Consider the following 26,458-nt stretch of genomic DNA (forward strand, 5'->3'; position numbering starts at 1 on the left):
TCAAAAATAGTGAGATATCTTGCAGAGGGATGCAGCACTCTTAAAATTGCAAAGCTTCTGAAGCGTGATCATCGAACAATCAAGCGTTTCATTCAAAATAGTCAACAGGGTCGCAAGAAGCGTCTGGAAAAACCAAGGCGCAAAATAACTGCCCATGAACTGAGAAAAGTCAAGCGTGCAGCTGCCAAGATGCCACTTGCCACCAGTTTGGCCATATTTCAGAGCTGCAACATCACTGGAGTGCCCAAAAGCACAAGGTGTGCAATACTCAGAGACATGGCCAAGGTAAGAAAGGCTGAAAGACGACCACCACTGAACAAGACACACAAGCTGAAACGTCAAGACTGGGCCAAGAAATATCTCAAGACTGATTTTTCTAAGGTTTTATGGACTGATGAAATGAGAGGGAGTCTTGATGGGCCAGATGGATGGGCCCGTGGCTGGATTGGTAAAGGGCAGAGAGCTCCAGTCCGACTCAGACGCCAGCAAGGTGGAGGTGGAGTACTGGTTTGGGCTGGTATCATCAAAGATGAGCTTGTGGGGCCTTTTCAGGTTGAGGATGGAGTCAAGCTCAACTCCCAGTCCTACTGCCAGTTTCTGGAAGACACCTTCTTCAAGCAGTGGTACAGGAAGAACTCTGCATCCTTCAAGAAAAACATGATTTTCATGCAGGACAATGCTCCATCACACGCGTCCAAGTACTCCACAGCGTGGCTGGCAAGAAAGGGTATAAAAGAAGAAAATCTAATGACATGGCCTCCTTGTTCACCTGATCTGAACTCCATTGAGAACCTGTGGTCCATCATCAAATGTGAGATTTACAAGGAGGGAAAACAGTACACCTCTCTGAACAGTGTCTGGGAGGCTGTGGTTGCTGCTGCACGCAATGTTGATGGTGAACAGATCAAAACACTGACAGAATCCATGGATGGCAGGCTTTTGAGTGTCCTTGCAAAGAAAGGTGGCTATGTTGGTCACTGATTTGTTTTTGTTTTGCTTTTGAATGTCAGAAATGTATATTTGTGAATGTTGAGATGTTATATTGGTTTCACTGGTAAAAATAAATAATTGAAATGGGTATATATTTGTTTTTTGTTAAGTTGCCTAATAATTATGCACAGTAATAGTCACCTGCACACACAGATATCCCCCTAAAATAGCTCTAACTAAAACAAACTAAAAACTACTTCCAAAACTATTCAGCTTTGATATTAATGAGTTTTTTGGGTTCATTGAGAACATGGTTGTTGTTCAATAATAAAATTAATCCTCAAAAATACAACTTGCCTAATAATTCTGCACTCCCTGTATATATCTATATTTCTATATATTATCTATCCATCTTTATTTCTTTCTGTCTATCTATCTATCTATCTATCTATCTATTTATAATTATATCATATATCTATCTATTTATCTGTCTGTCTGTCTGTCTGTTATCTATCTATCTATCTATCTATCTATCTATCTATGTATCTATATATCTGTCTATCTATCTGTATATTATCTATATATCTATTATCTATCTATCTCTTTATCTATCTATCTGTATATTATCTATCTATCACCTATCTAGCTGTATATTATCTATCCATCTATCTATCTATCTATCTATCTATCTATCTATATTTCTTCTATAAGGTACGACGAGTCCACGGATTCATCCTTTATTTGTGGGATATTATCCGCCTGCTAACAGGAGGTGGCAAAGAGCACAACAGCAGAGCTGTCTATATAGCTCCTCCCTTAGCTCCACCCCCCAGTCATTCTCTTTGCCTACTCTAAGTACTAGGAAGGGTAAAGTGAAAGAGGTGATAAAATATTAGTTTTTAATTTCTTCAAGCAAGAGTTTTTTGTTTTAAATGGTACCGGTGTGTACTATTTACTCTCAGGCAGCAGATGGATGAAGACTTCTGCCTGGCGAATGATGATCTTAGCATTTGTAACTAAGATCCATTGCTGTTCCCACAGAGGCTAAGGAGTACAGGAAACTTCAGTGTGAGGAACGTTTTCATGCTATACAGAAGTGAGGTATGTTCAGTCATTTTTTCTGGAGAGACTGTGTATTTCAGAAAGGCTGACAGTATCCCCATGAGGGTAAGGGTAAGCAGTAATCCTAAGAACTATAGAAAGGCATTACTAAGCTTGCATAAGGGGCTAATTAAAAAATGGTTGACACTGAGTTTTGAATTTTTGTGGGCAAACGTTTTCTGAACTGGGAGTGCTGTTAACGTTTTGTGGGCAATAACGTTTTTTGGGCAACTTTATTGAGGGTACCCTTGGCTTATTTTTTGGGTCTCAGAACCCACATGGCTAGTTTAAAACTGCTCTGGTGCGGTTCTTTGAGGCTGTAGAGACATCAAGTGAGATGGATGGGGCCTATTTTTGCGCCTCAGATGCACAGTTGTTTTCACTCAGCAAGCAGCAAGCTCCAACTCCTGAGGGCCCTTGTGGATGTTTTAGGCCAAATCGAAGCTTTAACCCCATATTTACAATCCTTGAGGGCAGGTAGGCACCACAGCAGGGCTGTGGCAAGGTGCTGGGGGTGTTTTTTCCGGATTTAGGCCTTAATTTAATCCGGTTTGCACAGTAAAGGGTTAAATGTTAAATTTTCTTGTGGGGCAAACTTAACTACACACATTGAGTCTGCTATCAAAAATTTGAAAAAATTAGTGCATTTTAAAACAGTTTTGCAGAACGTGTATGCTTTTTTTCTCTTAAAGGCGCAGTACCGTTTTTTTAAGATTGTTCTTTTTTTCACTAAATAAAGTGTTTTCATGCTTGTTTGTAGTCATTACTAGCCTGTTCAACATGTCTGACATTGAGGAAAGTCATTGTTCAATATGTTTAGAAGCCATTGTGGAACCCCCACTTAGAATGTGTCCCTCATGCACTGAAAGGTCAATAAATTGCAAAGAACATATTTTAGCTACTAAAAGTATGTTGCAGGATGATTCTCAGTCAGAAGGGAATCAGGCTATGCCATCTAATTCTCCCCAAGTGTCACAACCATTAACGCCCGCACAAGCGACACCAAGTACTTCTAGTGCGTCTAATTCTTTCACCCTGCAAGATATGGCCGCAGTTATGAATACTACCCTCACAGAGGTTTTATCTAAGCTGCCTGGGTTGCAGGGGAAGCGCAGTAGGTCTGGTGTGAGAACAAATGCTGAGCCCTCTGACGCTTTATTAGCCATATCCGATGTACCCTCACAATGTTGGCGGTGAGGGATTTGCTGTCTGAGGGAGAGATTTCTGATTCAGGAAAGATGTTCCCTCAGACAGACTCAGATATGACGGCTTTTAAATTTAAACTAGAACACCTCTGCTTATTGCTCAGGGAGGTTTTAGCGACTCTGGATGATTGTGACCCTATTGTAGTTCCAGAGAAATTGTGTAAAATGGACAGATTTCTAGAGGTTCCTGCTTACACTGATGTTTTTCCGGTCCCTAAGAGGATTTCGGACATTGTTACTAAGGAGTGGGATAGACCAGGTATTCTGTTAGCTCCCCCTCCTACTTTTAAGAAAATGTTTCCCATATCAGACACCATGCGGGACTCGTAGCAGACGGCCCCTAAGGTGAAGGGAGCTATTTCTACCCTGGTTAAGCGTACAACTATACCTATTGAGGACAGTTATGCTTTCAAAGATCCTATGGATAAAACATTAGAGGGTCTCCTAAAGAAAATATTTGTTCATCAGGGTTTTCTTCTCCAACCTACAGCGTGCATTGTTCCTGTAGCTACTGCAGCTGCTTTTTGGTTTGAGGCTCTGGAAGAGGCTCTTCAGGTTGAGACCCCATTAGATGATAATCTGGATAGAATTAGGGCTCTCAAGCTAGCTAATTCTTTCATTACAGATGCCGTTTTTCAACTGGCTAAATTAGCGGCAAAGAATTCAGGTTTTGCCATTTTAGCGCGTAGCACGTTATGGCTTAAGTCTTGGTCTGCTAATGTGTCATCAAAATCTAAGCTTTTAGCCATCCCTTTCAAGGGTAAGACCCTATTTGGGCCTGAATTGAAAGAGATAATTTCAGACATCACTGGAGGGAAAGGCCATGCCCTTCCTCAGGATAAGACAAATAAGATAAGGACCAAACAAAATAATTTTCGTTCCTTTCGAAACTTCAAAGGTGGTCCCTCTACCTCTTCCCCTGCTGCAAAACAAGAGGGGAATTTTGCTCAATCCAAGTCAGTCTGGAGACCTAACCCGACTTGGAACAAAGGTAAACAGGCCAAGAAGCCCGCTGCTGCCACCAAGACAGCATGAAGGGGTAGCCCTCGATCCGGGACTGGATCTAGTAGGGGGCAGACTTTCTCTTTTTGCTAAGGCTTGGGCAAGAGACGTTCAGGACTCCTGGGCTTTAGAAATCGTAACCCAGGGGTATCTTCTAGGTTTCAAAGATTCTCCTCCATGGGGGAGTTTCCATCTTTCTCAATTGTCTGTAAACCAGACAAAAAGAGAGGCGTTCTTACATTGTGTAGAAGACCTATATACCATGGGAGTGATCTGCCCAGTTCCAAAAACAGAACAGGGGCAGGGGTTCTACTCCAATCTGTTTGTGGTTCCCAAAAAAGAGGGAACCTTCAGACCAATTTCAGATCTCAAGATCCTAAACAAATTCCTCAGAGTCCCATCCTTAAAGATGGAGACCATTCGGACTATTTTACCAATGATCCAGGAGGGTCAATATATGACCACTGTGGACTTAAAGGATGCGTATCTACACATCCCTATCCACAAAGATCATTACCAGTTCCTCAGGTTCGCCTTTCTGGACAAGCATTACCAGTTTGTGGCTCTTCCCTTCGGGTTGGCTACAGCTCCCAGAATTTTCACAAAGGTGCTAGGGTCCCTTCTGGCGGTTCTAAGGCTGCGGGGCATAGTAGTGGCGCCTTATCTGGACAATATCTTAATTCAGGCGTCGACTTACCAACTAGCCAAATCTCACACGGACATCGTGTTGGCTTTTCTAAGATCTCACGGGTGGGAGGTGAACGTAAAGAAGAGTTCACTTATCCCTCTCACAAGAGTTCCATTCCTGTGAACTCTGATAGATTGGGTGGACATGAAAATGTTTCTTACGGAGGTCAGGAAATCAAAGATTTCATTCTATTCCTCCGCCGTCAGTGGCTCAGTGTATGGAGGTAATCGGACTAATGGTAGTGGCAATGGACATAGTTCTGTTTGCTCGCTTGCATCTCAGACCACTGCAACTATGCATGCTCAAACAGTGGAATGGGGATTATGCAGATTTATCTCCTCAGATAAATCTGGATCAAGAGACCAGAGACTCTCTTCTTTGGTGGTTGTCACAGGATCATCTGTCCCAGGGAATGTGTTTCCGCAGGCCAGCATGGGTCATAGTGACGATGGACGCCAGCCTATTGGGCTGGGGTGCAGTCTGGAATTCCCGGAAAGCACAGGGTTTGTGGACTCAGGAGGAGGCTCTCCTCCCAATAAATATTCTAGAACTGAGAGCGATATTCAACGCACTTCAGGCGTGGCCTCAGCTGGCTTCGGCCAGATTCATAAGATTCCAGTCGGACAATATCACGACTGTAGCATATATCAATCATCAGGGGGGAACAAAGAGTTCTCTAGCGATGATAGAGGTTACCAAAATAATTCGATGGGCAGAGACTCACTCTTTCCATCTATCAGCAATCTATATCCCAGGAGTGGAGAACTGGGAAGCGGATTTTCTAAGTCGTCAGACTTTTCATTCGGGGGAGTGGGAACTCCATCTGGAGGTGTTTGCACAATTGATTCAGCAATGGGGCACACCAGAATTGGATCTGATGGTGTCTCGTCAGAACGCCAAACTTCCTTGTTACAGGTCCACGTCAAGGGATCCTCAGGCAGTACTGATAGATGCTCTAGCAGTACCCTGGTCATTCAACCTGGCTTATGTGTTTCCACCATTTCCTCTCCTTCCTCGTTTGATTGCCAGAATCAAACAGGAGAGAGCTTTGTTGATTTTTATAGCACCTGAGTGGCCACGCAGGACTTGGTATGCAGACCTGGTGGACATGTCATCTCTTCCACCATGGACTCTGCCACTGAGACAGGACCTTATGACTCAAGGTCCATTCCAGCATCCAAATCTAGTTCCTCTGTGGCTGACTGCTTGGAGATTGAACGCTTGATTTTATCCAAGCGGGGTTTCTCTGAGTCGGTCATAAATACCTTGATTCAGGCTCGAAAGCCTGTCACTAGGAAAATTTATCATAAGATATGGCGTAAATATCTTTATTGGTCCGAATCCAAAGGCTACTCATGGAGTAAGATCAGGATTCCTAGGATTTTGTCCTTTCTCCAAGAAGGATTGGAGAAGGGGCTATCAGCTAGTTCCTTAAAGGGACAGATATCTGCTTTATCAATTCTACTACACAAGCGTCTGGCAGATGTTCCAGACGTTCAGTCGTTCTGTCAGGCTTTAGTTAGAATCAAGCCTGTGTTTAAACCTGTTGCTCCACCATGGAGTCTGAATTTAGTTCTTAAAGTTCTTCAAGGGGTTCCGTTTGAACCTATGCATTCCATAGATATTAAGCTTCTATCTTGGAAAGTTCTGTTTTTAGTTGCTATCTCTTCGGCTCGAAGAGTTTCTGAACTATCTGCATTGCAATGCGACTCGCCTTATCTCGTTTTCTATGCTGATAAGGTGGTTTTACGTACCAAACCTGGATTCCTTCCTAAGGTTGTTACTAATAGGAATATCAATCAGGAAATTGTTGTTCCTTCTCTGTGTCCTAATCCTTCCTCTAGGAAGGAGAGTCTATTGTACAACTTGGACGTGGTTCGTGCTTTGAAGTTTTACTTGCAAGCAACCAAGGATTTCCGTCAAACATCTTCTTTGTTTGTTGTCTATTCTGGAAAACATAGAGGTCAAAAAGCTACGGCTACCTCTCTTTCTTTTTGGCTGTAAAGCATCATCCGTTTGGCATACAAGACTGCTGGACACTGGACAGCCTCCTGAAAGGATTACAGCTCACTCTACTAGAGTGGTGGCTTCCACATGGGCTTTTAAAAATGATGCTTCTGTTGAACAGATTTGTAAGGCTGCGACTTGGTCTTCGCTTCATACTTTTTCCAAATTTTCCAAATTTGATACTTTTGCTTCTTCGGAGGCTATTTTTTTGAGAAAAGTTCTTCAAGCAGTGGTGCCTTCTGTTTAACACCGTCTTGTCCCTCCCGTTCATCCGTGTCCTGTAGCTTTGGTATTGTATCTCACAAGTAAAGGATGAATCCGTGGACTCGTCGTACCTTATAGAAGAAAAGTAAATTTATGCTTACCTGATAAATTAATTTATTCTATGGTACGACGAGTCCACGGCCCGCCCTGTCATTTTAAGACATATATATTTTTTGATTTTAAACTTCAGTCACCTCTGTACCTTTTAGTTTCTCCTTTTTCTTCTTGTACCTTCGGTCAAATGACTGGGGGGTGGAGCTAAGGGAGGAGCTATATAGACAGCTCTGCTGTGGTGCTCTTTGCCACTTCCTGTTAGCAGGAGGATAATATCCCACCAGTAAAGGATGAATCCGTGGACTCGTCGTACCATAGAAGAAATTAATTTATCAGGTAAGCATAAATTTACTTTTCGATATATTATCTATCTATCATCTAACTATCTATCTATCTATCTTTATTTCTGTCTGTCTATCTATCTATTTATAATTATATCTTCTATCTATCTATCTATCCATCTATCTATATATCTATCAATTATCTATCTGTATATTATATAGCTGTATATTATCTATTTTTCTGTCTATATATCATCTATCTATCTATCTATCTATCTGTATATTATCTATCTATCTATCTATCTATCTATCTATCTATCTATCAATCTGTATATTATCTATCAATCTATCTATATATCTATCTGTTTATTATCTATCTGTATATTATATATCTATAATCTCTCTCTCTCTCTCTCTCTCTCTCTCTCTCTCTCTATCTATTTATTATCTATCTAATATCTATCTATCTATATATTATCTATCTATCTATCTATCTATCTCTCTATCTATATATCTATAGCTGTCAGTCATTCTGTCTGTATGTCAGTCTGATAGTCTGTCATCTATCTGTCTATCTATCTATCTATCTATCTATCTATCTATCTATCTATCTATCTATCTATCTATCTATCCAATGTTTTTGGCCTGATCAATATGGGCTGTTTGTGGCTATAGCGCAGTATTAAAAACAGTAAAGCAATAGCCAGCTTGCTATATATTACTTCTTTGCAGTAAAGAGTCCGAAAAATCACTTAATGTGCTTAGAATTTAAGCTTTTCATTACTTAACATGTCCAAACTCTCATAACTGTTTGACTTTTCTACAGTTTGTAGATTATCTATCATCTTACTGCATTGTTAGACATCTACTAAAAGTTATTTTTAAATAAAGTTTTGTTTTGCTTTCTGCTTTTGCTTTTGTTGCTTAATTTACTTGGAACTCTCAGAATTACTAAATTTCCTAGATCTTTTGGGGTTTAGATGTAAATTTTCTATACTGCTCTGTGGGTACTATTAAAGGGACAGTCTAGTCAAAAGTAAGCTTTCATGATTTAGATAGGTCATGCAATTTTAAACAACTTTCTAATTTACTTTTATCATCACATTTGCTTTTTTTTAGTTGAAAGCTGAACCTAGGTAGGGTCATATGCTAATTTCTAAGCCCTTGAAGGCTGCTTCTTATCTGAATGCATCTGTCAGTTTTCCACAGCTAGAAGGTGTTAGTTCATGTGTGCCATATAGATAACATTGTGCTCATGCCCATGTAGGTATTTATGAGAGGGCACTGATTGGTTAAAATGCAAGTCTTTCAAAAGAACTGAAATAAGGGGCAGTCTGCAAAGGCTTAGATCCAAGGTAATCACAGAGGTAAAAAGTATATTAGTATAACAGTATTGGTTATGCAAAACTGTAGAAATGGTAATAAAGGGATTATCTATCTTTTTAAATAATAAGAATTCAGGAGTAGACTGTCCCTTTAATAACCACATAATGATTACAAAAATATAATTATTTTTAATGTGATCACTTTAACTTATTTGTAAAGTGACCAATGTTCACAACTGTAGTCTCAGTTCTCCAACCAATAATATTATATTGATTTAGGTACAGTTGTATTTACAAAGATATCTAGTTTAAGGATTATCCCCGCTAGAAACCAACACAGTTTTTATTGCTCTTTCTAGCAGGTATAATGCTACACTTATGATCTCTGGCTGACTTGATGGCTAGATTTCAGCACTCTTGTTGTAAGCTATAATTCTAGCATAAATTACCATTATAGGACTTCAGAAAAGAACTCCAAAAATACTTGCACGATGCTCAGAAAAAGCTTCCGTCTAGCAAAGTTAATGTGCGAGTGGGAGTGCTATATATATATTTTTTTTCATCCTTATTACTGGTGTTTATCACATAGGTGTATATTTTCTCCCACTAAGTTTTGGCCAATATGGGTAGCGTGTTTTTTGAGTAATTACAAACCAAAGTGGATTTTGCCACTAGAAGGCAACAGCCGCAAACGAGTTATCAATAGAAATGTTCCCGAAAATGTGTCAATATACTGCTGTTACTATTTGGTTACACAATTAGAAGAGGCAACCACATGTAGCCACCAATCAGCAGCTCACAACTTGCATGGAGTCAAACATGATGTGTTGGCTCATTTTTTAAACCCCATTACAGGTACACACAGGAGTTGATTCCAAGTATTCTAATATTGGCTACTGATAACTTGGTTTCGGCTGATGTAGGAAGCATGCATTTCGGGTGGCTAAAATTCAAAATTGATTTATGCACTAAAAGCTTACAGCTGCAAATGAGTTTTCAATAGAAAAAATCCAGAAAATGTGTTGAGTACTTGTTATTGGGTTTGATACTAGGAATCTCAACAAAACTGATGTATGCAATGACCCTTTCACACTTAAGGTTACATTAAAGTTCTTTTGAATGAATGCCTTTGTACAGTGTGTAAGGGAAATACTAGTTTACATATGTGAGATTAACCTATTGTAATCCAAATTCATCCTGCTAACTGGTAAACAATAAGAATGACATTTGTATATAGGCTTGATGGGTATACTGACCATGTTTGTGATGATTATATTGATATTATTTAAAAAAATGTTTGCATTATTTCCAATTATTGATTGAGAAAGCACCGTTTCTGATATACACGGCACGATATACATAAGAAATAAAAAGACGTTTACAGGTTTGTATTAGAAGGAAGTGGCTGCAGCTTATCTCATTTTCTAAAACAGGATTTTAACAGTCCTCAAACAGTTAAAGTGATTGTAAAGTTACTTGATTTGCTTGAGGGGATGTGTAAGGAGAAAGCAAAAACAAAATTTATGCTTACCTGATAAATTTCTTTCTCTTGTGATGTATCAAGTCCATGGATTCATCCAATACTTGTGGGACATTCTCCTTCCCAACAGGAAGTGGCAAAGAGAGCACCCACAGCAGAGCTGTCTATATATCTCCTCCCTTAACTCCACCCCCCAGTCATTCGACCGAAGGCTAGGAAGAAAAAGGAGAAACTATAGGGTGTAGAGGTGACTGAAGTTTTATAATAAAAAATACTACCTGTCTTAAATAGACAGGGCGGGCCGTAGACTCGATACATCGCAAGAGAAAGAAATTTATCAGGTAAGCATAAATTTTGTTTTCTCTTGCAAGATGTATTGAGTCCACGGATTCATCCAATACTTGTGGGATACCAATACCAAAGCTTTCGGACATGGATGAAGGGAGGGACAAGACAGGTACCTAAACGGAAGGCACCACTGCTTGTAGAACCTTTCTCCCAAAAATAGCTTCCGAAGAAGCAAAAGTATCAAATTTGGAACATTTGGAAAAAGTATGAAGCGAAGACCAAGTCGCTGCCTTACAAATCTGTTCAACAGAAGCCTAATTTTTAAAAGCCCATGTGGAAGCAACTGCTCTAGTAGAGTGAGCTGTAATCCTTTCAGGAGGCTGCTGGCCAGCAGTTTCATAAGCCAAACGGATGATGTTTTTCAGCCAAAAAGAAAGAGAGGTTTGACAAAAAATTTTAGTTGCTTGTAAGTAGAACTTTAAAGCATGAACCACATCTAGGTTGTGCAACAGACGTTCCTTCTTGGAAGAAGGATTAGGACACAGAGAAGGAACAACAATCTCCTGATTGATATTCCTATTAGAAACAACCTTAGGAAGAAATCCAGGTTTGGTACACAAAACCACCTTATTCGCATGGAAAACAAGATAAGGTGAGTCACACTGTGAAGCAGATAACTCAGAAACTCTTCGAGCCAAAGAGATAGCTTCTAAAAACAGAACTTTCCAAGATAAAAGCTTAATATCTATGGAATGCATAGGTTCAAACGGAACCCCTTGAAGAACTTTAAGAACCAAATTTAAACTCCATGGCAGAGCAACAGGTTTAAACACAGGCTTGATTGTAACTAAAGCCTGACAAAACACCTGAACATCTGGAACATCCGCCAGACGCTTGTGTAAAAGGATAGACAAAGCAGATATTTGTCCCTTTAAGGGACTAGCTGATAATCCCTTCTCCAATCCTTCTTGGAGAAAAGATAATAGCCTAGGAATCCTGATCTTACTCCATGAGTAACCCTAGGAATCACACCAGTAAAAATATTTACGCCATATCTTATGATAGATTTTTCTGGTGACAGGCTTTCGAGCCTGAATCAAGGTATTAATGACCGATTCAGAGAAACCACGCTTTGCTAAAATCAAGCGTTCAATCTCCAAGCAGTCAGACGCAGAGAAAGTAGGTTTGGATGCTTGAATGGACCTTGAATCAGAAGGTCCTGCCTCAGCGGCAGAGTCCATGGTGGGACGGATGACATGTGCACCAGGTCTGCATACCAAGTCCTGCATGGCCACGCAGGTGCTATCAAAATCACTGAAGCCCTCTCCTGCTTGATTCTGGCATTCAGATGAGGAAGGAGAGGGAATGGTGGAAACACATAGGCCAGGTTGAAGGACCAGGGCACTGCTAGTGCATCTATCAGCACTGCCTGGGGATCCCTTGACCTGGACCCGTAACAAGGAAGCTTGGTGTTCTGACGAGACGCTATCAGCTTCCCAGTTCTCTACCCCTGGGATATGGATCACTGAAAGATGGCAAAAGTGAGTCTCTGCCCATCGGATTATTTTGGAAAACTCTATCATCGCTAGAGAACTCCTTGTTCCCCCTTGATGATTGATATAAGCTACAGTCCTGATGTTGTCCGACTGAAATCTGATGAATTTGGCCGCAGCCAGTTGAGGCCACGCCTGAAGCGCATTGAATATCTCTCTCAGTTCCAGAATGTTTATCGGGAGGAGAGTCTCCTCCTGAGACCATAACCAATGAGATTTCAGGGAGTTCCAGACTGCACCCCAACCCAGCAGGCTGGCATCTGTCGTAACTATGACCCACTCTGGTCTGCGGAAAGACATTCCCCGAGACAGGTGAACCTGTCATAACCACCAGAGAAGAGAATCTCTGGTCTCCTGATCCAGATCTATCTGAGGAGATAAATCTGCATAATCCCCATTCCACTGTTTGAGCATGCGTAGTTGCAGTGGTCTGAGGTGTAAGCTAGCAAACGGAACTATGTCCATTGCCGCTACCATTAGTCCGATTATCTCCATACACTGAGCCACTGATGGCCGAGGAATGGAATGAAGAGCTCGGCAGGTGTTTACGAGTTTTAATTTCCTGACCTCTGTCAGAAATATTTTCATTTATACTGAGTCTATCAGAGTTCCTAGGAAGGAAACTCTTGTGAGAGGAAAGAGAGAACTCTTTCTTATGTTCTCCTTCCACCCATGAGATCTCAGAAAAGCCAAAACGATGTCCGTGTGAGACTTGGCTAGTTGGAAAGTTGACACTTGAATTAAGATGTCGTCTAGATAAGGCCCCACTGCTATACCCCACGGTCTTAGAACCACCAGAAGGGACCCTAGCACTTTTGTGAAAATTCTGGGAGCCGTGGCCAACCCGAATGGAAGGACCACAAACTGGTAATGTCTGTCCAGAAAGGCGAACCTGAGATATCGGTGATGATCTCTGTGGATAGGGATGTGCAGAAACGCATCCTTTAAGTCCACAGTGGTCATATATTGACCCTCCTGGATCAGTGGCAGAATAGTCTCCATCTTGAAAGACGGGACTCTGAGGAATTTGTTTAGGATCTTGAGATGCAAGATTGGTCTGAAAGCTCCTTCTTTTTTGGGAACCACAAACAGATTGGAGTAAAACCCTTGTCCCTGTTCCACTCTTGGAACTGGGTGAATCACTCCCATGGTATGTAGGTCTTCTACACAGTGTAAGAACGCCTCTCTTTTTGTCTGGTTTGCAGACAATTGAGAAATGTGAAATCTCCCCCTTGGGGGGGAATCTTTGAAGTCCAGAAGATATCCCTGGGAAACAATTTCTAAAGCCCAGGAATTGTGAACATCTCTTGCCCAAGCCTGAGTGAAGAGAGAGAGTCTGCCCCTACTAGATTCGGTCCCGGATTGGGGGTTACCCCTTCATGCTGTCTTGGAGGCAGCTGCAGGCTTCTTGGCCTGCTTACTCTTGTTCCAAGCCTGGTTAGGTCTCCAGACTGACTTGGATTGAGCAAAATTACCCTCTTGCTTTGCAGCAGGGGAAGCTGAAGTGGGACCACTCTTGAAGTTTCGAAAGGACCGAAAATTATTTTGTTTGGTCTTTATTTTATTTGTTTTATCCTGAGGGCGGGTATAGCCCTTTCCTCCAGTGATGTCTGAAATAATTTCCTTCCGTTCAGGCTCGAATAGGGTCTTTCCTTTGAAAGGGATGGTCAAAATCTTTGATTTTGATGACACATCAGCTGACCAGGACTTAAGCCATAACGCTTTACGTGCTAAAATGGCAAAACGCAAATTTTTTGCCGCTAATTTAGCCAGTTGAAAAGCGGCACCTGTAATGAAAGAATTAGCCAGCTTAAGAGCCTTAATTCTATCCATAATATCATCTAATGGAGTCTCCCCCTGGAGAGCCTCTTCTAGAGCCTCAAACCAAAAAGCAGCTGCAGTAGTTACAGGAACAATGCATGCAATAGGTTGGAGAAGAAAACCTTGATGAACAAAAATTTTCTTTAGGAGACCCTCTAATTTTTTATCCATAGGATCTTTGAAAGCACAACTGTCTTCATAGGTATATTTGTACGCTTAGCTAGTGTAGAAATAGCTCCCTCCACCATAGGGAACATCTGCCACGAGTCCCGCATGGTGTCAGATATGGGAAACATTTTCTTAAAAGTAGGAGGGGGAGCGAACGGTATACCTGGTCTATCCCGCTCCTTAGAAACAATATCTGCAATCTTCTTAGGGACCGGAAAAACATCAGTGTAAACAGGTCTAAGTCTTTGTCCATTTTGCACAATTTCTCTGGAACTACAATAGGGTCACAATCATCCAGAGTCGCCAATACCTCCCTGAGCAACAAGCGGAGGTGTTCTAGCTTGAATTTAAAGGCCATCATATCATAGTCTGTCTGAGGGAGCGTCTTTCCTGAATCAGAAATCTCTCCCTCAGACAGCAAATCCCTCATCCCTACCTTAGAACATTGTGTGGGAATATCGGATACGGCTACTAAAGCGTCAGAAAGCTCAGCATTTGTTCTTAACCCAGAGCTATCACGCTTCCCTTGCAACCCAGGCATTTTAGATAAAACCTCTGTGAGGGTAGAATTAATATCTGCCGCCATGTCTTGTAAGGTAAATGAAGTAGACGCACTAGAGGTACTTGGCGTCGCTTGTGCGGGCGTTACTGGTTGTGGCACTTGGGGAGAACTAGATGGCATAACTTCATTTCTTTCTGTCTGAGAATCCTCTAGCGCTACATTTTTAAGTGCTACAATATGCTCTTTAAAATTTATAGACATATCAGTACAAGTGGGACACATTCTAAGAGGGGGTTCCACAATGGCTTCTAAACATATTGGACAAGGAGTTTCCTTGATGTCAGACATGTTTAACAGGTTAGTAATGAGACAAGCAAGCTTGGAAAACACTTTATTCAATGTAAAACAACAATTTCAAAAAAACGGTACTGTGCCTTTAAGAGAAAAAAAAACATGTACACGTTCTGCAAAACTGCTTACAAATGCAACAAATCCTTAATTTTTTTTACAGTATATGTAGTAAGCCTTAGTAAGGTTGCACTACTAGTAAAAAATGAAATTAACCCCTTAATAACCAAACCGGATTGACAAGAGTAAAAAAAAACGGAAAATACACAGTCAGCACCTTGCCACAGCTCTGCTGTGGCGCCTACCTGCCCTTAGGGGTTGAATTTGAGGGAATAAAGCTTTGTTTTGGCCCCAAAATTGAGTCAGAACCCTCCTGTGCTGCAGCTTGCTGTCCAGAATTTAAAAACAACTGTGCATCTAAGGCGCAAAATTAGGCCCCACCCACCTCTTACTTGATGTCTGTTGGGCCTTAAAGTAACACCTCAAGTGTTTAAATAAAAAGTCCCAAAAACGTTTTACCATATTTCTCAAAAACGTTTGCTCTATTATAAAAGTGTCAACCAGTAAAATAACTTAGCCCTTATGCAAGCTTGTAATAATTCCATAAGTCTTTGATTACAGCTTACCCTTCCCCTCATGGGGATAATGTCAGCCCTTTTCTTGAAATATCACAGTCTTTCTAGAAAAAAAATGACTGAACATACCTCAGTGCAGCATAGCCTGCAAACCGTTCCTCAACTGAAGTTTCCTGTACTCCTCAGTCTCTGTGGGAACAGCAGTGGATCTTAGTTGCAAATGCTAAGATCATCATCCTCCAGGCAGAAATCTTCATCTTTTTTCAGCTTGAGAGTAAATAGTACACACCGGTACCATATAAAATAACAAACTCTTCCTTGAAGAAAATAAAACTAATATTTTGTCACCACAATCACTTTACCCTTCCTTATTGCTTAGAGCCGGCAAAGAGAATGACTGGGGGGTGGAGATAGGGGAGGAGCTATATAGACAGCTTTGCTGTGGGTGCTCTCTTTGCCACTTCCTGTTGGGAAGGAGAATGTCCCACAAGTATTGGATGAATCCGTGGACTCGATACATCTTGCAAGAGAAATAAGGTCATTTTCATTCATCGATATCTACTAAATGGCATATTTTTGAAAAGCAAACTACTTTTATTTTTTTCTACCCAACACCATTTCTCTGCCTGCAAAGCACCGGCTTTTATTGGTTATAATAACAAATTAGTGTTTATCCAATCATGTCCCATTTGGCATCCATCGAGTCAGTAACAACGACCACAGTTGAGAATGGCTTGGAAAAAAAGCGTATGCTAGGGGGCACGCTAGGATTGGATAAATACTATGTTGTCATTATAACCAAAAAAGACGGTGCTTTGTGGGCAGAGGAACAGCAGAGGGTGTGAAAAAAATAAAAGCAGTTTGTGTTTCAAAAATTAAGATTAAGAGGATTTAGAGGATATTGATGAATGAAAGTTACCCAATTTGGCTTTCTCCTTCCACATCCCATTAAGCATATCAAGTAACTTTACAATAACTTTAAAGTTAAGGAAAACTTTGATAAATGAAAGCCCATTTTTAAAAAATACTATTAAAAACATGGTCACTTTCATTCATCAAAGTTTAGAAAGCAGCCAATTTGATTAAAAACTTACCTTTGTTCTTTTCACATTCAGAGCAGTTTCCCCCACATTGAAATTCTCTCTTCACACGTCAGCAATGACTAATCCGGCTTCCTCCAATCACGGCATGGCCTCAGGCAATGACTCCCCTGGGGGGAAAGCCGTGATTGGAGGAAGCCTGATTACTCATTGATGACGTGTGAAGAGAGGAAAATGAAAAGCATTGCTTCACGGGTGCACTGTCTAGTCACAGTGTGCCCGATCGTGCAATTGGACTGAATGTAGCTCACTCCTGCGCTGGTCTGGTCTGGTGAGTCTAACTTTGCAATAAAAAATCTTGCAATGCTTTTTATTTATAAAGCTATCGCTAAGATAATGTTATATCATTCTGCACTATGTGCAGAATTAGATAACATTATTCTGTAAGTTTACTGTCCCTTTAAAATGATCTAACAAATTAGAACATTATATTACTACATTGGAATGTCTCTTTAAGTATAGAATAATTGATATATAAGACTGAGAAATACAACAAACTAGTCATATGAAAAAATATATAGGTAGAGATTGAGCACTTTTTTTTTAACAGTAAAAACTGTCAATTTGAGATTAAACTTTGCTGAGGATAAGTTAAGACAAACTACAAACAAATTTTCTCTGTAAATAAGGCAATCGTCTAGTTCTGAGCCAGCCAAGGAAATGAAAAATAGGAAAGGATTATGAACTCGAAGCACTCTCTGAATTACTAACTAGAACATCTGACACAGTTGGACTCTAAGATTCTATTCCAGGTCAACACAAAAGATCTTTTCCGACTGAGATGAATGACAGCTGTAAATAATTCTCTCCCTCTAAACATGGTAGGATGTCAGGATAAAGGTGAAGAAACACATTTTTGATTTTAGCAGTCCCAATGGAAATTACTAGGCGTTAAAGGGATATGAAACCCAAATGTTTACTTTCATAATATTATTTCAGATAGAGCATGCAATTTTCTAATTTACTCCTATTATCAATTAGCCACCAATCAGCAAGCTCTACCCAGGTTCTGAACCAAAAATGGGCTGGCTCCTAAGCTTAAATTCCTGCTTTTTAAAAAAAAGATACAAAAGAATGAAGCAAAATTGATAATAGGAGTATATTAGAAATTTGCTTAAAACTGCATTCTCAACCTGAATCATGAAAGACATTTTTTTGGGATTAATATACCTTTAACAGTATACTTTATTAAACTTCATTCTCTGATTTTATTTTTTATTTTTTGCATGAATACATTATTTTAAAATGAAACAAAAAAAAAGGGTGTCCTTACCTGACATTTTCATAGCGATGGATATAAATCTTGTGAAACTGATGTTGAAGATGCTCATCCTCAACATTGGTCATATCATTGATCATTTCAAGTACAACAAATCGAGGTAATACAGAAAGAACCAGCCTTTCCTGTGAATGAAAAAAGGAGAATGATATGTTAGTAGCATTATTTAAGGATTTTATTAACAAAGCTTAAAAATTAATATTATTTTCTAGTTGGGTTGCTGATCCTTTCAAATACAACTAGTGAACATCAAATGTAGTCAACTGCGCTTAGTGATGCATACAGGCTCACTATTCAAGATCACCTAACGGTCTGAGAGAAGGGAAGTGCAACTGGATAGGAATAGGAGTGCTGATAGGCTAAAGTATGCTATCAGGAAAATTGCTATACGAACAATTAAAAAATTATTTAATACAGAATCAGATAAAAACCTAAATAGGTCAAATAACATAAAAAAAACAAGTTAAACAACAAATTTAAACAAAAATGATCAATAGGTGACAGTTTTGGAGTGGTACCAAAACTAGAATGTGGATCAAGTCTATACAGTCCGTGAGATATTCCTTTGTAAATTAAATCCTCAAATAAAAATAATATATGTATATATACAGTATATATATCCTGGCTTGAAATAAAGAGGAAATCAGAGCAATAACCGCTTCAGATTACCTAAAAAAGAAATAAAAATACATTTTCAAAATCTTCTAAGTTATGTGAACCTAAATAAAAAAAAGCTCACCAAAATAGAAGTGCGTCAATGAATCTGGGAAGATCTCAAGCATCGGCCCAATAAAGGTCCTTTTTCAAGTCTTGAAAAAGGCCCTTTATTGGGCTGAAAGCGTCAACTCAACACAAACTTTGAGGTTTGAGTTCTTCCCAGATTCATTGATGCACTCCTATTTTGGTGATTTTTTTTTAATTTAGGTTCACATGCTTAAAAGATTTTGCACATGTATTTTTATTTATTTTTTAGGTAATCTGAAGCGGTTATTCCTCTGATTTCCTCTTTATTTCAAGGATATATATCATTTCTTTTTTCACACGTGTACACATTTTTTTCACTTTTTTTCCAAGGATTACAATACATATTTGAGGATTTAATTTGCAAAGAATAACTCACAGACTGTATAGACTTGATCCACATTCTAGTTTTGGTACCACTCCAAAACTGTCACCTATTAATCATTTACCCCAGAGTGGAACATGTTTAAATTTGTTGTTTAACTTGTTTTTATGTTATTTGACCTATTTAGGCGTTTATCTGATTCTGTATTAAATCATTTTTAAATTGTTCATATAGCAATCTTCTAAGTTATGTGAACCTAAATAAAAAAAAGCTCACCAAAATAGAAGTGCGTCAATGAATCTGGGAAGATCTCAAGCATCGGCCCAATAAAGGTCCTTTTTCGAGTCTTGAAAAAGGCCCTTTATTGGGCTGAAAGCGTCAACTCAACACAAACTTTGAGGTTTGAGTTCTTCCCAGATTCATTGATGCACTCCTATTTTGGTGAATTTTTTTTAATTTAGGTTCACATGCTTAAAAGATTTTGCACATGTATTTTTATTTATTTTTTAGGTAATCTGAAGCGGTTATTCCTCTGATTTCCTCTTTATTTCAAGGATATATATCATTTCTTTTTTCACACGTGTACACATTTTTTTCACTTTTTTTCCAAGGATTACAATACATATTTGAGGATTTAATTTGCAAAGAATATCTCACAGACTGTATAGACTTGATCCACATTCTAGTTTTGGTACCACTCCAAAACTGTCACCTATTAATCATTTACCCCAGAGTGGAACATGTTTAAATTTGTTGTTTAACTTGTTTTTATGTTATTTGACCTATTTAGGCGTTTATCTGATTCTGTATTAAATCATTTTTAAATTGTTCATATAGCAATCTTCCTGATAGCAAACTTTAGCCTATTCCCACACAGTTGCTTTTCAAGTACAACAAATTGAGATTTATACAGAAAGAACCAGTTATGGTTATAAAAAAATAATTCAATATTCTAATAGTGTTACAGTAAAGATTTTATAAACAACACATACAAACACAAAAGCAACAAAAAATAAATTCTAGTTAAGTCATTGATTATTTCAACTATAACAAATCGATGTTTGTACAGCAAGAAGCATCTTTTCCAACATACAAAAAATAGTTTAAAAATGTGATTATAGTTTTTTAATAATGATTTTTATTAAAACAATTGTAAAAAAAATAATAATTCCCAACCATGGGTTGTAATTATCTAGTTAGTGAATGGTACATATTTTATAAAAGTCAAAGTTAAACTTTTATAATTCAAGTTTATGTGACTTTTCAGTTCTATTAGTAAATTAGCTTTTCTTTCATATAATTGGCAAGAGTCCATGAGCTAGTGACGTATGGGATATACAATCCTACCAGGAGGGGCAAAATTTCCCAAACCTCAAAATGCCTATAAATACACCCCTCACCACACCCACAATTCAGTTTTACAAACTTTGCCTCCTATGGAGGTGGTGAAGTAAGTTTGTGCTAAGATTTCTACGTTGATATGCGCTTCTCAGCATTGTTGAAGCCCGACTCCTCTCAGAGTACAGCGAATGTCAGAAGGATGTGGAGAGTATCACCTATTGAATGCAATGATTTTCCTAACAGGGGTCTATTTCATAGGCTCTCTGTTACCGTTCGTAGAGATTCCTCTCCTACCTCCCTTTTCAGATCGACGATATACTCTCATATACCATTAGCTCTACTGATAACTGTTTCAGTACTGGTTTGGCTATCGGCTATATGTGGATGGGTGTCTTTGAGTAAGCATGTTTTTATTACTTAAGAAAAAACAACAAGAAAGGGGAGCCAATGGTGCAGATCAATTGAAGGTTTCTGATTGGTCTGTATTTTGATAACTGTCAGGGGTGGGACGTGGGTGTTCTCAAGTAGCATAGCCCTATATAAGGAGGTAAAGTACTGTTGAGAAACATGCCTGAGGAAACAGTATATCTGAGAAACGCATCGCACTGTTTCTCAACAAGCCATATATTATTTGGCACTAAGATAAGTGGTAAACTTTTTTATATTTTTTAATAAATATGTTTTTATGTAAATCCACTCTGAGTGCTGTGTATGGTATTCTGCTATGCTACTTTTAGAGTGCTAATGTTCTGACACCCACACATTGCTATTGGACCTTAGATCAGCCAGCTGGATTGCTGTTAAAATCCAGCCTGTCTCTATAGGCATAAGTGATTGCCTTCAATACATGTGAGTACCCTGTATATCACTGGCTATTATTGTTACCGAACCATCATTGATCTGCACCATTGACAACTCCATCTATTACTTTTATTTTTTAGATTCTCTCCTATTGGATGTTGGTAGAGAGCTGCCTCTAGGACCAGCTAGCTGGACTGCTGATGAAATCCAGCCCGCCCCTACTGGCATAATTGATTGCCTTTATCATTTGTGAGTACCTTGTGTTCATATCATATCGGCACATTACAAAAACCACCATTAATCTGCACCATTGTCGCCTCTTTCTTGTTGTTTTTTCTTAACAGATTGCTTCCATTTGGAATTGGTTAGAGTGCTGCCTGTTTTGGGATTTGGAAGACATCATTTCAAATTAACATCAGACTTGGGAGTTCCTTTTGCATACCACCTGCTTTTGGACTTTGGACTTTATCCCAGGTGTCTGGGGTGGTAATATTTCACTGTGTTTCAAACATATTGGTTATATGTGCATATGTATTGTTATTTTTGAACGTATCTGTTGGCACATCACACTTTATTAAGGTACATATATATTGGTGATCTATATCTCCCCATTAACATGTTGTCATCTGCTGAAAGAAATCAACGTAGGCTGAGTCATCAGCAAGGGACTAATTAAATAGATCCGGCCCCCACCCCTACACCTAATATTAATGTAGAAAATTTATTTTCCAAATTAAAAGACCTATTAAAAACAGAACATAGGCATTGGTGGGATATTGATTGTCTCAAAAAATATAAGGAGAAGAAGCAAATACCTAGGGGCCTGAGGCTATTTAAGAATTGTTCATTTAAGAATGACACAGACCTCCTAGCCAAATGGTATGAAGCCCTGGATGATTGCTCCTTCCACCTTATTGATCTCCTCATTGCCCATAGGGAGAAATTAATAGCAGAGGTATCTATTCAGATAGATATAGTACAGAAAGATTTGGAACCCCTAAAAGAGCATTCTGAACATTCTAAATTAAATACTCAAACCATAAAAGAAGGATTATTATCAATTAGAAATCATTACTAATAAAAACAAAAAATTAAAGAGAGACGAGGAGGATTACAGCAAAGGGGAGGTACACAACTATACCCGTAATAACAAAAAGGATGATTGGACCACAGTGTCCTACCGAAAGAACAAGAAACAATCGAATAGTCAGAATGCATATCAGGGTAGAAACAACAATTTCCATAAAACCAATAGTCATTAGAACTCAGGGCCAGGCAGGAATCATCACAACATGCCATCAGATAGAGGGCAGAATAATGAGAACCATCAGGTCAGGGGTCATCAGAACAAACAGCTACCCCAACAAGTGAGTTATACTCCACCTTACCAACATAACACACATTACCAGTATGACAACCCAAATATGATTCCAGTACACAATAGATTTCAAGCTTTAAACTCTGAGAATAGTATGGGACAGTATGGAACAGGCCACAACCCAATTCCTAATTATGAGAATCAGGCCACAACCTCTAATGAGGTTTTTTTTAGGGACACCCAACCTTAACAAGTATACTAGGAAATTGTCGCTACAGAGATTTTTTGCCCTCAAGTCACTCAGAAGATACAACATTGAGGGTACACCTATACTCCTTGATAGTCTACCAAGTAGAAATACATCCCCTATCTTATACTGTGAAACAGAGCAGCTCACTGAGGAACTATTTGATTCTGTAATTCACACCTCACTTACACCTATATCCACTTTTAACCCACCCAAAGATGATGTATCATATATAGATTTATTCCAGCAATTGGTACTGGATGATTGGGAGACCATCCCCAATCATATTGTTGGACATAAGAAAATATGGCCAAATGAAGAGAGAGCCCTTAGACGCCTGATGGGTGACAAAAACATTTTCATCCGTCAGGCTGATAAGGGTGGAGCCTTAGTAATTCAAAATTATTCTGATTATACCAGAGAAGCCGAACGTATTATATATGATACTAATTACTATAGGAAATTATCTCAAGATCCCACTCTAATATTTTCAAAAAAACGTATTAAAATTTTGGAAGAGGGTAGTAAAATAGGCATTCTAAATAAAAAAGAAAAAAGGTATTTACTCCCTGATCACCCCAATGTACCTTATTACTACCACCTCCCAAAATTGCACAAAGATGCTTCTAATCCCCCGGGGAGACCCATTATAGCGGGTATCAATAGCATCACCGATAGGTTAAGTGAATATGTGGACACGTTTCTACAAAAGTATGTTCAACATCTCCCTTCTTTCATCAAAGATACCACTGACTTGCTACAAAAATTGACACAGATACAGTTCAAACAGAATTATATATAGTTATCCTGTGATGTGGGAGCTTTATACTCCAATATCTCACATGAGTGGGGGTTAAAAACCACCTTGATCTTACTGGATAGAGATATATATGCCAGACAAACAGAAAGAATACCTTATTACCCTTATAGACTTCATCCTTAAATACAATTATTTCCAATTTTTAGATCAGTTCTATTTACAGATTAAGGGAACGGCCATGGGCACCAGATTTGCCCCTAGCTTTGCCAACCTCTTTATGGGGATATTTGAAGAAACTTACATCTATAATACAAAGTGGAGGGGCAGTCTGGTGTTCTATACATAGATGATTTATTATTTATCTTTGAGGGATCAACTGAAGAAGCACAGGAATTCATTGATTCCCTAAATAATAACGATATGGGTATAGATTTCACATCCAATATACAGACACAAACAATCAAATTTTTGGATCTATTGTTGACATGGGGAGAAAATGGTACTATTTGCACATCTACGTATTTTAAGTCAGTAGACTGTAATAAATTCTTACACTATTCCAGCAATCATTTCAACAACTGGAAAACTAATATTAATTATAGCCAATTTTGTCGCATCAGGAGCAACTGTAGTTCCATGAACACATATGATGAACAGTCCCTCATACATAAAGACAGGTTTAGAGAAAAAAGGTTATCAAAAGGGATTAATTGAATATGGTTACAACAGAGCAAGATTACTAGAGATGATTTACTTTCTTGTGGAAAAAATTCCAAAAAAGAGAAAGAAAATGTAGGTCCACAGGGACAACCCTTATTTGTTACCTAATATAATTCCAATTTTAGGGCAGTAAATAGGGTGTTAAAGAAACATTGGCCTATTCTACTTAGAGACCCCATATTAAAGAAAGTGTTGGCTCCTCAACCTAGGATTGTGTATAGGAGGGCGCCCACTTTGACCAAAAAATCTATTAAACATCAAAAGAGAGGGTCTAAGAATCTAGATCATATGATTAGGAAGACTTGTAACAATAACGGTACCTATAGATGTGGACATAGACGCTGTCATATGTGTAAATATATTACTCATGGAAAATCTTTAATATCTAGTGCAACAGGTGAAGAACACCAGATTATGGAACACCTGACATGTAATTCCAGCTATGTTATTTATGCACTTAGTTGTGCTTGTGGGATCCAGTATATCAGACGCACCTCGAGGAAGGTGCGCCTTAGATGGGGGGAACATCAAAGGAACGTGATCAAAAAGTCCCCCAAACATAGTGTCTCAAGGCACAATTGTGCTAAAAGTATGAAAGGTAGATATCATTTCAGGATTACACTCCTAGAAAGTGTTCCCAATAGCCATCATTATAATAGATTCCTACGGGGTTAAATGAGGTTATAGATTCCATGGCTTTTGCATAGTCTGTCTTTAACCTGACTCTTTATGACATTCCTTATTCTTAGTTCTATTAGGGATAATAGTAGTATTTATTTACACATTTGCATTTCGATGTTTGTAAGCAGCCCTATTGGGATTCGTTGTTGGGGCTTATCTTAATACTGATTTATGGGACACATGATTTACAAACCGGAAGTTTGGTACATCCACCCTGCTGCTTTTTTTAGCCTGGTTATCACATTTATCACATACATTGAGTCCACACTTGGTAATATTAAATAGGGCTTTAACACTTTAATGTATATTCACTTATTATTTTATAGACATTGACTCAATATGAGATATTTATATACAAGATTTTTTACATATACATAATGATCACTCGAAGAAGGAGAGTGCTCTCACATTTTTTCTATACACACATGGATCAATTTGTATTCACTATATATTTTTTATATATAAAACATTTTTTTCATAACAATTTTACACGACTTATATTGTTATATCAATATAAATATGTATACATATACATATTATTAAAATCACTTTAATTATTCTATTGTAAACCTAACGACAGTATTTGTTTTCATAACAACTCTACACGATTTATATTGTTATATCAATATAAGTATGTATACATATACATATTCTCTTTATTTAGATATTTTATTCATAGTAGATTCACAGTTGCCAATTCCCCACTTTGCAAGCTTGTAGCTATAGATTTCTGCATATTATATATATGGAATTTTTGATCTACATATACACTGCTTTCAGGTACGGTTTTTATAACAAGTCCGTTACTATAGCAGTTACAATATAACATTCAAGCGTTTATCGCAAATATATAACTGCTAATGTCTTGCCAATAATTACAGTGTCCGGGTAGTTTAATTGCACTATCAAAGGCTTCGGCTTTGTATCTGACAATTGTGGTAATAGTATTATAGCCTGCCGGAGGTGTGACCAATGGGTACGTTTGTTGACATCTATTTCTGACCAGTGATAGATCTCCCTATATTGGCGATTCCGGTGGCAGGACCAATGGGGGCCATTGTTTATATCTATCTCGGACCAATGATAGATCTTCCCAGAAACCAATGGGCGCAAATATTAACATATAGCCCGTTTAAGTAGAACCAGAGGTGTGGTCCTATAACGGTGCTCTGATTGGAAGCCATTCCCCTGAGAACCAGACCACCATTGGATAGAAAGCCCGCGCAAACACATTTGACAGACGGCTATTTAGATGTATTAGTGAGCCGTATACACGATCTGCCCCTTAACTTTTGATGGATGGCTACATCATCCAATTAGATCGCATGATTCACGGTCCATAACAATTACTGTTTTATCACTATATAAAGTATGATGCTATTGCTAATTTTTTTTAAAAAACACATACATAATGTAATTAACATTGAGTATGCTTACATACTTCACTGGCAACAGTATTTCACATAGAATTATTCAGCTATATTACTGCAGCAGGGGAGGTGTTTCCCCAAATGATGGTTTCTGATTGGTCTGTATTTTGATAACTGTCAGGG

At 38.7% G+C, this 26,458-nt stretch overlaps 1 protein-coding gene across 1 annotated transcript in view; it reads right to left on the minus strand.

Moving 5' to 3' along the window:
- The window catches only part of ADCY8 (adenylate cyclase 8), a 937,503-nt gene that overhangs the window by 444,600 nt on the left and 466,445 nt on the right, over positions 1-26,458 (minus strand). Inside the window, exon 3 of the mRNA XM_053715945.1 lies at positions 17,966-18,096. Within this exon, the coding sequence (XP_053571920.1) occupies positions 17,966-18,096 (131 nt within the window). The remainder of the gene's footprint in view (positions 1-17,965; positions 18,097-26,458) is intronic.

This window comes from Bombina bombina, chromosome 5 (assembly GCF_027579735.1).
Source record: "Bombina bombina isolate aBomBom1 chromosome 5, aBomBom1.pri, whole genome shotgun sequence".
NCBI lineage: Eukaryota > Metazoa > Chordata > Amphibia > Anura > Bombinatoridae > Bombina > Bombina bombina.